The sequence below is a fragment of the Schistocerca americana genome, chromosome 2 (genome assembly GCF_021461395.2).
Source record: "Schistocerca americana isolate TAMUIC-IGC-003095 chromosome 2, iqSchAmer2.1, whole genome shotgun sequence".
NCBI lineage: Eukaryota > Metazoa > Arthropoda > Insecta > Orthoptera > Acrididae > Schistocerca > Schistocerca americana.
In genome coordinates this window covers 734,596,017-734,610,047 of record NC_060120.1, presented here as the reverse complement: position 1 = coordinate 734,610,047, position 14,031 = coordinate 734,596,017, and the positions used below count along the sequence as shown (strand labels likewise).

General features: G+C 43.3%; 1 protein-coding gene across 1 annotated transcript in view; it reads right to left on the bottom strand.

Moving 5' to 3' along the window:
• Positions 1-10,530, bottom strand: part of LOC124594994 (GRIP and coiled-coil domain-containing protein 2) — a 282,633-nt gene extending 272,103 nt beyond the window's left edge. Inside the window, exons 1-2 of the mRNA XM_047133537.1 lie at positions 10,401-10,530; positions 10,205-10,319 (exon numbers count right to left, since the gene is read on the bottom strand). Coding sequence (XP_046989493.1) covers positions 10,205-10,319; positions 10,401-10,433 — 148 coding nt within the window. The 5' untranslated portion in view covers positions 10,434-10,530. The remainder of the gene's footprint in view (positions 1-10,204; positions 10,320-10,400) is intronic.
• Between the last annotated feature and the right edge of the window lie 3,501 nt (positions 10,531-14,031).

The following is a 14,031-nucleotide window of genomic DNA, read 5'->3' as shown; positions in this document are numbered from 1 at the left end:
TTATGCTGGGCCTCTGCAGTAACCAGTGTGGAAGATGGTTTAAACACTGAATTTCAGGTTGTATGTGCTCGACACGGAGTGACTCCAGCACACACTGCACATGGACCTGAAAAGGCACTGTTGCTTGTGGACAGTTGGAAAAAGGTGTTCCAGTGGCGGGCAGGCAACAGGTATGGTACGTGCGTGAAGTCAGATCTGCGAGGAACTTACATGCCTGATGCAGTATGAGGAGCTGCTGCTGGATGGTAAGTGGTAACTCATCACCCTCAGCACAGAGGCTGAGTATGGGACTGGTCCTATAAGCAGCCGAACTGCCTCACGGTGGACAGCATCAACGATCTTCAAATAAGAAGGCCTCGTCAATCCATATACCGTGCATGCGTACTTCAACTGTAAATGCACCAAAGCCCTATAAAACTGAAGCAGATGTGCCTTGTCTGCTCCACAGAACCTGTGGCTAAGGCACTTTATGATGTTTAGTGCCTTGAGAGATCTGGCGTTCAGGTCTCAGGTGTGGCAACCACGACAATTTGGAGTAAAGAAAGAGGCCCAGGAAATTCACCAAGTCTCTAAAATGCAGGATGGTGTCCCTCATACACAAGATAGGCAAATGAAAAATATAATGAGAACGATTAAAATGAACACACACACACATATTTATCTGCATGAAACTGAAAACCCTTCTCTGCAATCCACTCCTCTAACCTCTGCACTGTAAGTTGCAACTGACAACTAGCTCTTGCAGCGATGGAGAACAGAAAACAGCAAAATTATCCACAAACACAGAGCACCGTACATGACTCCTTACCATGGACATGATACTATGGCAAAGAGGGTAACACGTAAAACAATGCCTGGAGGGACACCATTCCCCTGCTCAAACTGTTCTGACAGCAAGTCAGTAACTCCAGTTTTCAATAACCGCTAAGACAGAAAAGACCATATGAAGATGAGGAGGTGGCCACAAAAGCCTCACTGATGCAGTAGTGCAAGAATACAGCGTCTCCAAGTAGCATCATATGCCTTACTGATATTTAAGAATATGCCAATACAGTGATGTTTATGTAGGAAAGCCTACTGAACAGCCACTTCTTACAGGGTCAGGTTGTCAACAGGGACCAAAATCTCCTGAGAGCGTCTAAGGAGTTGCCTGGTCTTTAACGACCATACCCAATGAAGGTCAACTGTTTGCTCCAGGGTCTTTCCTACACAGCTCATTAATGCTATACTCCCATAACTGATGGGACATGTGCAATCCTTTCCTGGTTTGAGGAGAGGTATCAAAAGTGTCTCCACAAGTTGGGGGAGTTACCTGTCTGTCATATGACCAGGTGCAGTATCATGAGTCTCAGACAGGGCCAATTCCAGTTCCCACTTAGGAAAAGTGTAGTTCTCCCTCGAAATGCCAGATTCTGGCTGGCATGGACAGTAGTTTGTGCAAAATTCTCTGCCAGTGTCTGAGCCATGTATCCAGGCACTATATGGAGACATCCCTATTTCAGTACTGCTGCTATTGGTAAATGACTGCATTTACCAGAAACCCTGCTGACGGCTTCCCATATTTTTGTAGAACAATTGGATTGGTTGATAGATTCCAGGAAAACTTGCCATGACATTTTCTTGCTCCCCTTAATTAGGCAATGAGCCTTGGCTCTAGCGACTCGAAAGGCTACGAGGTTATCTGCTGTAGTGCGGCATTTAAATCGGCAAAGAGCCGCACACCTGTCCTGGATGGCTGAACAGCACTCATCTGTCCAGCAAGCTACAGCACTTTGGAATGGATAAGTCAGCGGCATGATCACTCACATGATGTGACCCACCCATTCCCAGTTGCTGTTGTGATGTTCAAACACAACAAGCTGGCTTAACAGTGTCCAGTTAGATCTGCAGACAATCCATGTTGGTGGGCTCTCTTCAGGTAGTCCTCCATCCAGTAGGTGAATGCGGAGTTTAAGTGGTCACTGGAATGAAGGTTGTCAATGACCTCCCACTGAACAGCGTCTGTGAGGACTGGACAGCAGAAAGAGAGGTTGATGGCTGAGAATGACCCGGTAGCAGCGCAGAAAATGAGTGTGAGTACTTGTGTTAAGGATGCACAGCTCATGAGACGTTATGAGGCACTCCAAAATCCGACCTCGAAGGCAAGCAGACGTCGAGCCCCACAAGACATGATGGGCACTGAAGTCTTCTAGTAGGAAAAATGGTCATGGGAGTCGATCAAGAAGATTGGCTGGTTGTATGGTTTAAAGAGAGGGGAATGGACCAAAATGCGAGGTCATTGGTCCCTTGTTCCTATTAATGTAAATCCATAAGAGAAAGAGAAAGAAGAATAAGGAAAAGGACTCACACAGCACAAAACTGGGAGAAAGAGAAAAACCACAAGAACGGCAGAAGGGCAACAAACACTTCAAAGAACAAAATAGGACAAGAAAACAAGAGAGTCGCAAGAAACAGGTAGAAAGGATTAAAACAAGACAGCAGACGACCGTGGCTTCTTGACCACGAGTATGAAAAGGATAAGCCAGCCACTCTGCAACATATTAAAACCTCCACCCTAAAAGCACTAGAGTGGAGGGGACAGATGGACAAATAACAAGCGCTAAAACTTAGATAGAAGGATAAAAAAAACCTCATGCATAAAATGTATAACTAAATCAGTCAATGAGGCATTGTCTGCTAAAATTAACGGTAACGAGTTTGGTAACCGAAGATTTCATTGCAGGGCCGCCAAAGTACGACAGCGCAACAGAATATGGGCCACTGTCAACCGGGCACCACACTGACACTGGGATGGGTCTTCACGGTGCAGGAGATGGTCGTGGGTCACTCAAGTGCGGCCAATGCGGAGCTGTCAGAAACCACAGAGTCCCTGCGAGAGGTCCGCATGGAGGACTTCCACACATTCATAGTCTCCTTAATGGCACGCAGTTTGTTGTGCATACTAAGGTTATACCATTCCGTCTCGCAAAGCCAAAAAACCTAGCGGCATAATACCGAACACAGGTCAGTTTCAGAGATGCCCATCTCCAGAAGCAGTTTCCACATAGCCTGTTTGGCCAGCCCGTCAGCAAGTTCGTTGCCTGGGATTCCGACTTGTCTTGGAGTCCAGACAAACACCACTGAACGACTGGACTGTTCCAGAGCACAGATGGACTCCTGGATGGTCGCTACCAAAGGATGGCGAGGGTAGCAATGGTCAATAGCTTGTCAGCTGCTCAAGGAGTCAGTACAGAGAAGCTCTGCAGTGAAAACACTGCAGCCATCTGGCAAGAAGTACTGTTCAAAACATCCTATGTGAACAAAGACAAAGCCAACGTGAACATCAGCCATCGATCCACAGGTGTTAACACTGCAGAGCCCCGGGACATCTCAAGAACTGAGATCAAGTGACAGCAGAAAGACACTGGATTGATTGACTGACTCCTTATGGCCATGAGAAAAGCCCAGATGAAGCTGCAGCCTGGGTTTATACCACGGTGATGTATGTGGTTGGTTTGGTTGTTTGGGGAAGGAGACCAGACAGCGTGGTCATCGGTCTCATCGGATTAGGGAAGGATGGGGAAGGAAGTCGGCCGTGCCCTTTCAGAGGAACCATCCCGGCATTTGGCTGGAGTGATTTAGGGAAATCACGGAAAACCTAAATCAGGATGGCCAGACGCGGGATTGAACCGTCGTCCTCCCGAATGCGAGTCCAGTGTCTAACCACTGCGCCACCTCGCTCGGTGGTGATGTATGTGAATGGACCTAGAGTAGGGGTGGTAAAGGGAAGGACTCCAGTTCAGACAGAAGGGATCGGACATGAACCACAATTGTAAGCCCTGACCTGGGTCACCGATGCGGGAGATGAATTGCCATGGTTGGGAAAAGGAGATAGTAATTTTGATGCTCAGGAGAGCTGCAAATGTGTGAAGCGTAACTGGCGAACAGTTGTGCACGCCTGATCTGCAATGGAGGGACTCCAGCCTGCACCAGTACACTGGTCACTGTACTCGTCCCAAAAGCTCCTGTTGCTAGTCGATTTCCACAGTAGTGCACTGGGTCTAGTAACTGCAATGCTGAGGGCAATGCGAAACCATAAACCAGCCTCCAGTAGTCAAGGCTGAATTGAACAAGGCCTCTGTAGAGCTGCAGCTGAGTAGAGCGACCTGCATCCCAGTTGGTGCTGCTCAGGCAGTGGAGGGCATTGAGGTGCTACTAGCATTTAGGCTTAAGCCGACATAGATGACAAAGCCAAGTTAAGCGGGCATCAAAAACCAGTCCTAAGAATCAATATGTCTCCACTGCAGTGAGTGGATCATCATCAAGGTAATGTTCTGGTTACAGATGAACAGTATGATGCTGACAGAAGTGCATGACACACCACTTCGCAGATAAAAACTGGAAACCATGGGCTAGAGCCCATGACTGCGCCTTGTGGATAGCTCCCTGTAAGTGCCTCTCAGCAACACTAGTACTGGAGGAGCAGTAGAAAATGCGAAAGTTGCCTGCATACAGAGAAGGTGAGACGGATGGCCCTACAGCCACTGCCAGACCATTAATGGCCACTAAAAATTGAGAGACATTCGATATGGAGCCCTGCGGGACCCCAGTCTTCTAGATATTGGGGGGGAGGGCATGGGGGGAGAGAGCATAGGAGCCACCAACTTGGACATGGAAAGTACAGAGTGACAGGAAATTCTGAATTAAAATCAGGAGCGGGCCCCAGAGACCCCACTCATATAATGTAGCTAGGATATGATGTCACCAGGTCATGTCATATGGTTTCCTTAAATAAAAAAAGATGGCAATAAGCTGTTGGCATCTGGAAAAAGCTGTTTGGATGGCAGACTCTAGGGACAAGAGATTATCAGTGGTACAGTGGCCCTGGCTGAAATTGCCCTGGCATGGAGCCAGCAGGCCCTGTGATTCCAGGAGCCAACACAACTGCTGACTCACCATACGTTCTAGCAGCTTACAGAGAATGTTGGTGAGGCTGATAGCTATCCACATCAAACAGGTTTTCACTAGGTTTAAGCACTGGAACGATGGTGCTCTCCCGCCATTGCAACGGGAATATGTCATCGCTCCAGATGCAGTTGAAGATGGTGAGAGTATGTTGCTGGTAGTCCAATGAGAGATGTTTAAGCATCTGAGAGTGGATCCAATCTGGCCCAGCAGCTGTGTCGGGGCCATGTGCAAGGGTGCTGAGGAGCTCCCAGTCAGTAAATGGAGTGTTATATGGGTCTCTGTGGCATGCAGTGAATGAGAGAAGTTTGCCTTCCATCTGCCGTTTAAGGGCGCGAAAGGCTGGGGGGGTAATTTTTGGATGCAGAGGCTTGAGCATAATGCTCAGCAAAGTGCTCGGCAACTGCGTTTGCAATGGAAGATAATACACCATTGATGTTAATGTCAGGGACACCTATCGGGGTCTGGTACGCAAACACAGGTCTTATCTTCGTCCAGACCTGTGAAGGTGATGCATTGTGCCCAATGGTTGAGACAAACCTCTCCCAACATTCCTGTTTCCGCCTTTTTTATGAGCTGGCGAACATGGGCACAGAGCCATTTAAAAGCTATTAGGTGCTCCAGGGGTGGGTGCCATTCATGCCAGTGTAGAGCCCACCTACACTCTTTAATGGCCTCAGCAATTTCTGGCAACCACCAACGTACTGTCTTTTTCTGGGGGGCACCCTAAGGAATAAGGGATTGCGTTCACCACCACAGATTTTGGTTACTTGCTCAACCACCCCATCAATGTTACCGTTGTGTGGGAGCCTCAAAAGTGACGGTAGAGGTGAAAGCTTCCCTGTCTGCCTTGTTTAAAGCCCGTCTGGGAGAATGATGCCAGGGGAGTGACAGAAAAATGGGGAAGTGGTCACTACCACACAAATCATCATGGGCTCTCCGGTGGACAGATGGAAGAAGTCCTGGGCTGCAAAGTGATAAATCAAATGCCCAGAAAGTGCCATGAGCCACACTGAAATGTGTGGGAGCCCCAGTATTTTAAGAGGCAGAGGTCGAGTTGAGACAGTAAACTTTTGACATATCTACCTCGGCCAGTAAGCATGGCACCACCCCCTAAGGGGTTATGGGCATTAAAATCTCCCAAAAGTAAGAAAGGTTTAGGGAGTTGTTGAATCAGTGCCAATATGTTCATGTGTACTGCACCATCTGGAGGAAGATATACGTTGCAGACGGTTATTTCCTGTGTCATCCTTATCCTGACTGCCACAGCTTCAAGAGGAGTTTGAAGAGGCACATGTTCACTACATACCAAGTTCAGAACATAGACGCAAACTCCACCTGACACTCTATTATATCCACTACAGTCCTTGTAATATCCCCTATAGCCACGGAGGGCAGGGGTCCACACTGCCGGGAACCAGGTTTCCTGGAGGGCAATTCAGAAAGCTTAACAGTTGTCACAGCTCAGCTAGGTGGTGGGAAAAACAGCCGCAATTCCACTGGAGGATGACGTTATCGCGAGGCTAGGAAGGCATGAAGCGATAAAGGAGGCAGTTTACGCCTCAGGGTCACCTGCTGCCACCGAATGAGTAGCTGAGCATTCTATATCCATTGTGTCTGAGGGTGCTGTTTTTATCAAGACTGACCCAGATTACATTTTGGGCCTCCCCAAACTTGTCCTCTAAATGCTCCACAAAAAACTGAGGCTTCATCGACATGAAGGATTCCCCATCAGCTTTCGTACCTACGAGGTACTGGTGCGAATAAGATTTGCTGCCATCCTTAGCCTGGTGTTTCTCCCATGGCATAGTTAGGGTGGGGAACAATTTGAGGCTATCCTCCCGTGCATTAAATTGTGAGACCTTGAGTACTTAGAGACTGCTGGTGTTTGACCACCAGCAAGTGCTGACGTAATACACTTCATGGCGTGTCATCCACCCTGATGCCACCCACTCCGATCAAAGGCCTTCCCCACAGGCGCCACCCAGCCTCAGCAAAGGCCACCTGGAAGGATGACCATTGCCGGGAGACCCATGATGCCTCAGGAAGATGGGCATCAACTCCTTGGAATACATGGGGAGTTAATGGTGCAGGCATCAGCAGAACAATCCCTGTGCAGTCAGGGGGACTACAACCAATAGGGTACATGGCAGCCCCACCACAACGGACTGGCTACCATGCTGGATATGAGGTGCAAAGAAGTCCATGATCATCGTCGGCGCAGAAAATGAAACTGCACAGGCACAGGGGGCCTTACTTCACTAGCAGTTTCAGTTCCTCTGCATGTGCCCTGAACCCATTAATGTTCCACTGTAATATGGGAGCCAGCTATGCACCCAGGAAGGTGCCCTCATCCAACAGATGGAGAATGAGCAGAACTGCAAACCCATGACGATAAAGAATGATGAAGGTCTCAGTGCACAATGGACACGATGCACCATGTAAGGCGCCCTTCCCCAGCTGGCTCGCCCTTCAGAAGAATTTTGGAGAATAGAGGTCAAAAAGAAAGAAAGAAAGAAATCACCTTTAAACCTCTGCAACCACCGCTGGATACTGCTGCGATCACTGTGTCCTCCTCCCCATAAACGGGGAGCAAATTAATACAAATATTTAATTCGCTATGGAGTATGGGTGTAAAGCAGCTTAAATAAGAAATTTGTCACTGGAAAACCAAGAACACTGCATAGTAATAAAAACGGTACTATTGTATACGTGCAACCAAATTTTTACTTGTTAAAGCCTAGTATCCCTCATGGACCAGTGTTCTGACAACCATCTTCATTTTAATATGTGTGACATGACTTCAAGCAGTAACTGACAATGTAATAATTTATGTACAGACACTTCACTCATAAAAGGTCAGTCCGGCCTAACGACACCAGGCTTAACCCTAACAATGCCAATACATATTTGCAGTGGTCCCAAATAGAGAGTAGATTTTACGACAACCCCCCCCCCCCCCCCCCCAAAAAAAAAAAAAAAAAAAAAAAAAAAAAACTCTTGTAGACTTTTATTACCAACATACTTTTTAAAAAGGCCAAGAACCTTATAATATCTTGTAGCACTGTCTTAGCAATATCAAAGCATGTTGAATAACATATACTATCAGTGGGATGGGGTTGTACTTGATGACCAACGTGAAAAAATTACAACACTCTGTTGTTGTTGACATTTTTTAATGGCACAGAGATAGTGATTTGTAACTAGGGTCTAAAGTCTGACAAGATTGAATGTGACATTCATAATAAAAAGTCAATTAAGGAGGATGAGGAGGAGGAGGAGGAGAGGGGGTTAAGACACCGTTAACAACTCAGTTCGACTTACATTTTTGGATTAAATTTAAGTGGAAGAATTCAAAATAATAATAGAATCTGATAGACGAAAACCATTTAAAACAATAAATATCTTCTTCAAAATTTTAGAAAAGAAAGTACTTAGTTCAAAATATTTATAAGAGGTGGGTGTAAGGTACCTAAATAAGCCTGGCAACGAAAGAAGATTATAATTTGATCGGTAAGCTGCCAAACCATTTCCTCCCCTCTTCCATTTCTTATGCTTTTTGTTTGGCATATATGCATCCAAATAGTGATTGGAGATTTATCTAGGATGTTTAACACCTACACCTTTCCAAATTTAACTTGCAGGTTATGTTATTTAAAATGAAAAGCGCTATATATGGAGCAAACATATACCTTTGGCCTTACTGTTCCCGCAACCTTTATCTCATTTTCAAATTCATTGCCTTTGCCAAATCAAAAGCAACAAATCTGTCATGACAACCAACTTAACCAAAATTCTGAGGGGAGATTTCACCATAGTAGTTAACTAAATGAACATCAAACATCGAATGGACAATGAGATTATTAGAGATGGAGCACAGCACAAGAATGTTAAAGGAAATATGCCATGTATCTTTCATAGAAACCATCCCAACATATAAACTTAATCCTTGTTGCAGACTATGGAAATTTTAAATCTGGTCAGAAAAACAGAGATTTGAATTCTGCTCATCCCAAATACACAATGGAACAAAGCACTCTGTTCCACAACGGCAACTTCTATACCTCAGTATATTTCAAACACGTACCAGGTAAACAACTAAAAATGTTCCAACATCTACTTGGGAGAAGCGTGGACACAGTACATGATTATAATAGCCACCGTGATATCACACACAGCAACATTGACCAAAAATTCATATACAACGAGCAATCTCCAGCTCACTTAGTTACATGGAATATTAATTGACTCAGAAACAAGGTTTCTACTGGTAATATACACACAAACTGTGAACAAAATCTCTGAAGGGCTGTGCTCTCATCCACTTTTCTGAAAGAAAGTAGACATACGTAATGCATTAATAACTGGACGTCTTTTTTTTGCTTCGGGTGACATTCACCCATACTTCAGAAACTCTGTGGCTAATTCACTGTTGTGATCTGATGTAATTCTTCAAGTGAAAAAGTGAGTGAAAACGATTTCAACACAAAAACTGAAACTCTTTTAACTGCTAGACTTGTGACCTACATTTTGATACGAGTCGTACCAACAATCATAACACTGAGATCTGCAGCACCCAACAAACCCTACCCGAGCACTCATTGAAAACTTGGCGTAATTTAACACGCCAACATGTCCTACAACATGGATCCCGTTCACAACGTTATCAATACTTCTCCTCTCGCACTTTCCATGACCTCACGTTAATCAGACGGCGACGATTCAGAAATTTCTTTGAAAGGTGTTCTGAAGTCGCTTCTACAATCCTGAACAAAACTGAAGCACAAAACTGCTTTGCCATTTTGCAGTAATAACAGCAAGTATGAAAGTGCTACCACTGCTACACACGTCATATGTAAGGAGCAAGTTCAGACTCACTTAGTTACAGGGAATATTAACCAGACTTGGAACACAAGCTTTCTACTGGTAATATACACACAAACTGTGAACATCTCTGAAGGACTGCGTTCTCATCCACATTCCTGAAAGAAGGTAGACGTACTCAACGCATTAATAACCGGACGTCAGTAACATAATTTAAGTTCGACATCATTTACACGTTTATTTTCCGAGTGACACTCACCCATACTACAGAAACTCTGTGGCTGATTTTACTGCTGTGATTTGACGTAGTTCTTCATGTGAAAAACTTAATGCAAATACAGGAAATAAACGTAACAATGCTCTGACATAAAATAATCTTTAAATCCTTCAAACACTGCTGAGGAACTTCTGTTATTCAGGCTAACACTATACTTGCCATCTTTTGCTTGCTTTGCTTTTTGTGCCAGCATCAAAAAGTGTTTGCATTTCTTGACCAGTTCTTCTTTGGAAAGATTATCAAAGGGGTGTTTCCTCTGTAAAGTGTCTGTGTCCTACAACAATGAAATAATTATTCTTAGATATCAATCAGCTGTTAATAGATCACCACAATTTACTCTGATCTGGACTGCAACCTTCGTTTCAACTGCTTTTTCTTGACCCTCCATTACAAAACACGTTCAACAAAACATCAATACCAATACACTGTTTTCATTCACTAAACACTAGTGTCAAATTTATACGCATTTCCCAAAGATCTAATCCATTGCGCCAAAGAAGAAATACGCAGACGTAATAACCAAGGAGGTTCACCTCTGTAGTAATATACCGTAACACAGTGTGAGTGTTCCGATTCTCGCGCCAGTAAAACGTTAGCTGCGTTGACGTTACTCACCGGAAACTGGCGTATCCTGAATATCTGCTGTACGTGCCGGCTACAATGACAGAAAACAGCTGACGCGGAACTCTGTGCACGAGAGCTGTAGCAATAAAATTCGTCTACTTTACCACATTTTGGTCCATCAGTTATCCATATGCACTAATTAGCGAGTATATTATAGCGGCTGTTAGCATTTAAAGTGGAAAATGTGGTGCTAATAACGTTTCAGTTGTGTTTATGAAATTTCGCTTGACAAAAAGAAAGCGTGTGAATCATATTCCGTAACATATATATATGACCCTGTTGCGGAAGTAGTCTCAAAATTGAACACTGTTGTAATGTACATGGTCTAGTTAATTGTACATAAAACATTAAGAAAAAAGTTACTGTACTGAAGCTTTTCTCACGAAATTAATACAAGACCATCCTATACATTATTGGCACATTGTGGATTACCTTAAATACATTTGTACAGATATTTTAAATGTAGTTATTACTCTATGCCAATAAATTACTTAATTGTTATATGATTGTTTGACTAAAGCAAGTAAACAACCTTCAGATTTCATAAACACTTCTTTGTTAGCGCGTGGTGTATGACACGAAATCTTCATTTTTTTCTATGCATATATATTCCTGGTAAAGACAGTTTATTAACATCATCATCACAGCGAAGTTAAAACTGTTAAGATTTATTCAGCCTAAAAACGAAATCTAGATTACTACCATATGTAAGGTCATATCTGTGAACATCATGTCTTTGTTATGATAACTCACCCATCTTTTGTTTTTTCTGCAACAAGACACTTTTTAGTGTACAATGATGATACAATTAATGTTGTAAACCACTGAGAAGAGTGGCCTATATGATTCAGCCACATAATCAATATTCCTTCGATAGCTCTGGATGCTTTCTACTGCCACAGGAATATGGATCGTGTATGTTGTAGATTCGACAGACTAATTCAAAGACGAAAATTTTAACAAAAGAAAGTGTAGCATGCAAGCGATTGTTTTTCACTTACAATGATTCGTAATTTGTGAATGAAAGATTTAACCACTTTTAATAGCTTGCTAAATACCTGCTGAATATTTGCCTACCATGTCAATTTGAGGTCTAGATGTATGACCATCCATCTGACTGAGTGTGCTTATTACCTCCATCTGTTTGTGACAGAAAGTGTAAATAACATCGGCTTCAACATTACTTAAAATTCGAATATCATGTGAAAAAAATTAAGATTACCTCTTTTGCCTACTTTCTTTCGAACCTTAAACATTGGGTCATATTCTGGGGTAATTTGGCAGGAACTAAGCGAGTTCTCAGAATACAAAAAAAGGCCATTCCAATCATAAAGGATGCAAACCTAGAAACTCCTGTTAAAAAGTTTAGATGTTCTACCCATACCATGTATTTACGTTATGGAGACTGTCCTTTTTCAAAACTAACGTAATGGGCAAAGAACAGCAGACTATTTAAAAAACAACCATCTTCACCATAACAATGTTATTGTTATCTCCTGTCCATAGACTGGTCTGATACAGCTTGCTTATACATGCATTACCCCACGACCACTTGCGTAAGTTAGCTTACATCTGGAAGCAACCCACTTCCACACTCTTATTACGAAAGTTAAAAGGCGAATTCACTTTCCCCAGTGACGGCCGATAGGTGGATTTGCTCTCATTCTGCGCTGAGTCGCTCGACAGCACAAACCTGGAATAGTTTGTTTGTGTTCATGAACAGTTTGCGTCTTGCGAAAATAATGGGGTTAGTTTGCAAATAAGTAAATAAAAGTGTCATCCAACAAGTAAGCTTCCCTGTTTTATAAGCTGTGCACATGACATGTGAGGGCTAGCGAGCTCCACTTGTCTGTGACCGACAGACAACACTCATACCGGCTTACGATGCATACCACAGTATCTTGCCAGTACACTGCCAGTTAGCGTGGAGTTACCACTACAAAGTGTGTCTGCTTGTGAGCTGCGCTCTGACATTCGTTTCCTCACAGCAAAACAACTTTCTACTGTAAATATCCATCGGGCGATAATGTCTGTCTATGAGGAAGGTTATAAGAGCATTCAAATGGTTCGACGTCGGCGCGTAGAGTTTGTGGCAGCGCGCGAAGATATGCATTACGAACAATGCACAGGGAGGCATACTACAACGAAATTTGATGACACCATATAGCAATTCGCAATATTGTGCAGGACGATCGTAGCATTGGAATTGACCGCACAGTAAAACGGCTACCTCCTGGGGCTGCAATTGGACGCTGAACCTTTGCAAATATCCTGGTAGGACATCTTCACAACCACAAGGTCTGTGCAAGATGAGTGCCACTTTTGCTGAGTGATGTCCACTAGTAACAACAGATGGATTTTACCAGAATCTTTGTGGAAATGCATCAGAGAGAGGTAAATCTGCTCTTCAAATGGCTTGTCGCTGGGAATGAGATTTGGGTCCATCATCAGACTCCTGAGACAAAGCCTCATGGCACAGTGTGAAAGAAACCTAGCGACAGAGCAAAAACAAAAAAAAAAAGGACGGAAAAGATAGTCAGAGCAACATCTTTTGGGGCTCTTGGGGGGTTTTGCTGATTCACTACCTGCCACACAACGGAATTGGCGAGGTGTCAACAAAATAAAACGCCCTAAACTCTCGTTTCACAAACTTATTTTCGTTCATGTCTATTCTCAGCCTCACACAGCTCGAATGACACAGATGAAGCTCGAAAGATTCAACTGGGAAGTTTTCTTACATCCTCCATAGTCACCAGAACTTTCCACAAGTGGATCTCACATGTTTACCAATACAAAGATTATCTTGTATTTAAGCACTTTAACACAAATAACAGAGTTGCACCAACAGTAAACAGCTGGTCACAAGCTCAGGCCCCAACCTGGTACAACCTTATATCAACATGATACATTGTGTGTTATGTTTTTTTTTTACAAAATAGGGAAATTTAATTATTGGATGGCCCCCCATAAATATTCCCTAAAGTGTCTAAATGCGATGGGAATATAATTCTACAGTTCAGCAACTTGTTGTAATCACTTATTTGTAATATAATAATACATCATCATTTTGAAGTGACAAAATAGATTTAAAAATATTATAACTGAGATATTGAACTTGCTGAGATTCATATTACTGCAGAACAGTCAATACTGCAAAGATATTTTTAACTTAATATAATAATAACATTTTTTTTGTTTTAGTCTTTCTGTGTAAATATTATGGAGAAATGGAACTTTATTTGTGACTTTTAAGCACTTAAAGCTACTCTTGACCCTCATTAAAACTTATCTAAATACTATAGTGCTCACATTAGTGCTGTCATTCAGTGATGTTTTGGACAGTAGTATGAAGTTTGGTTATA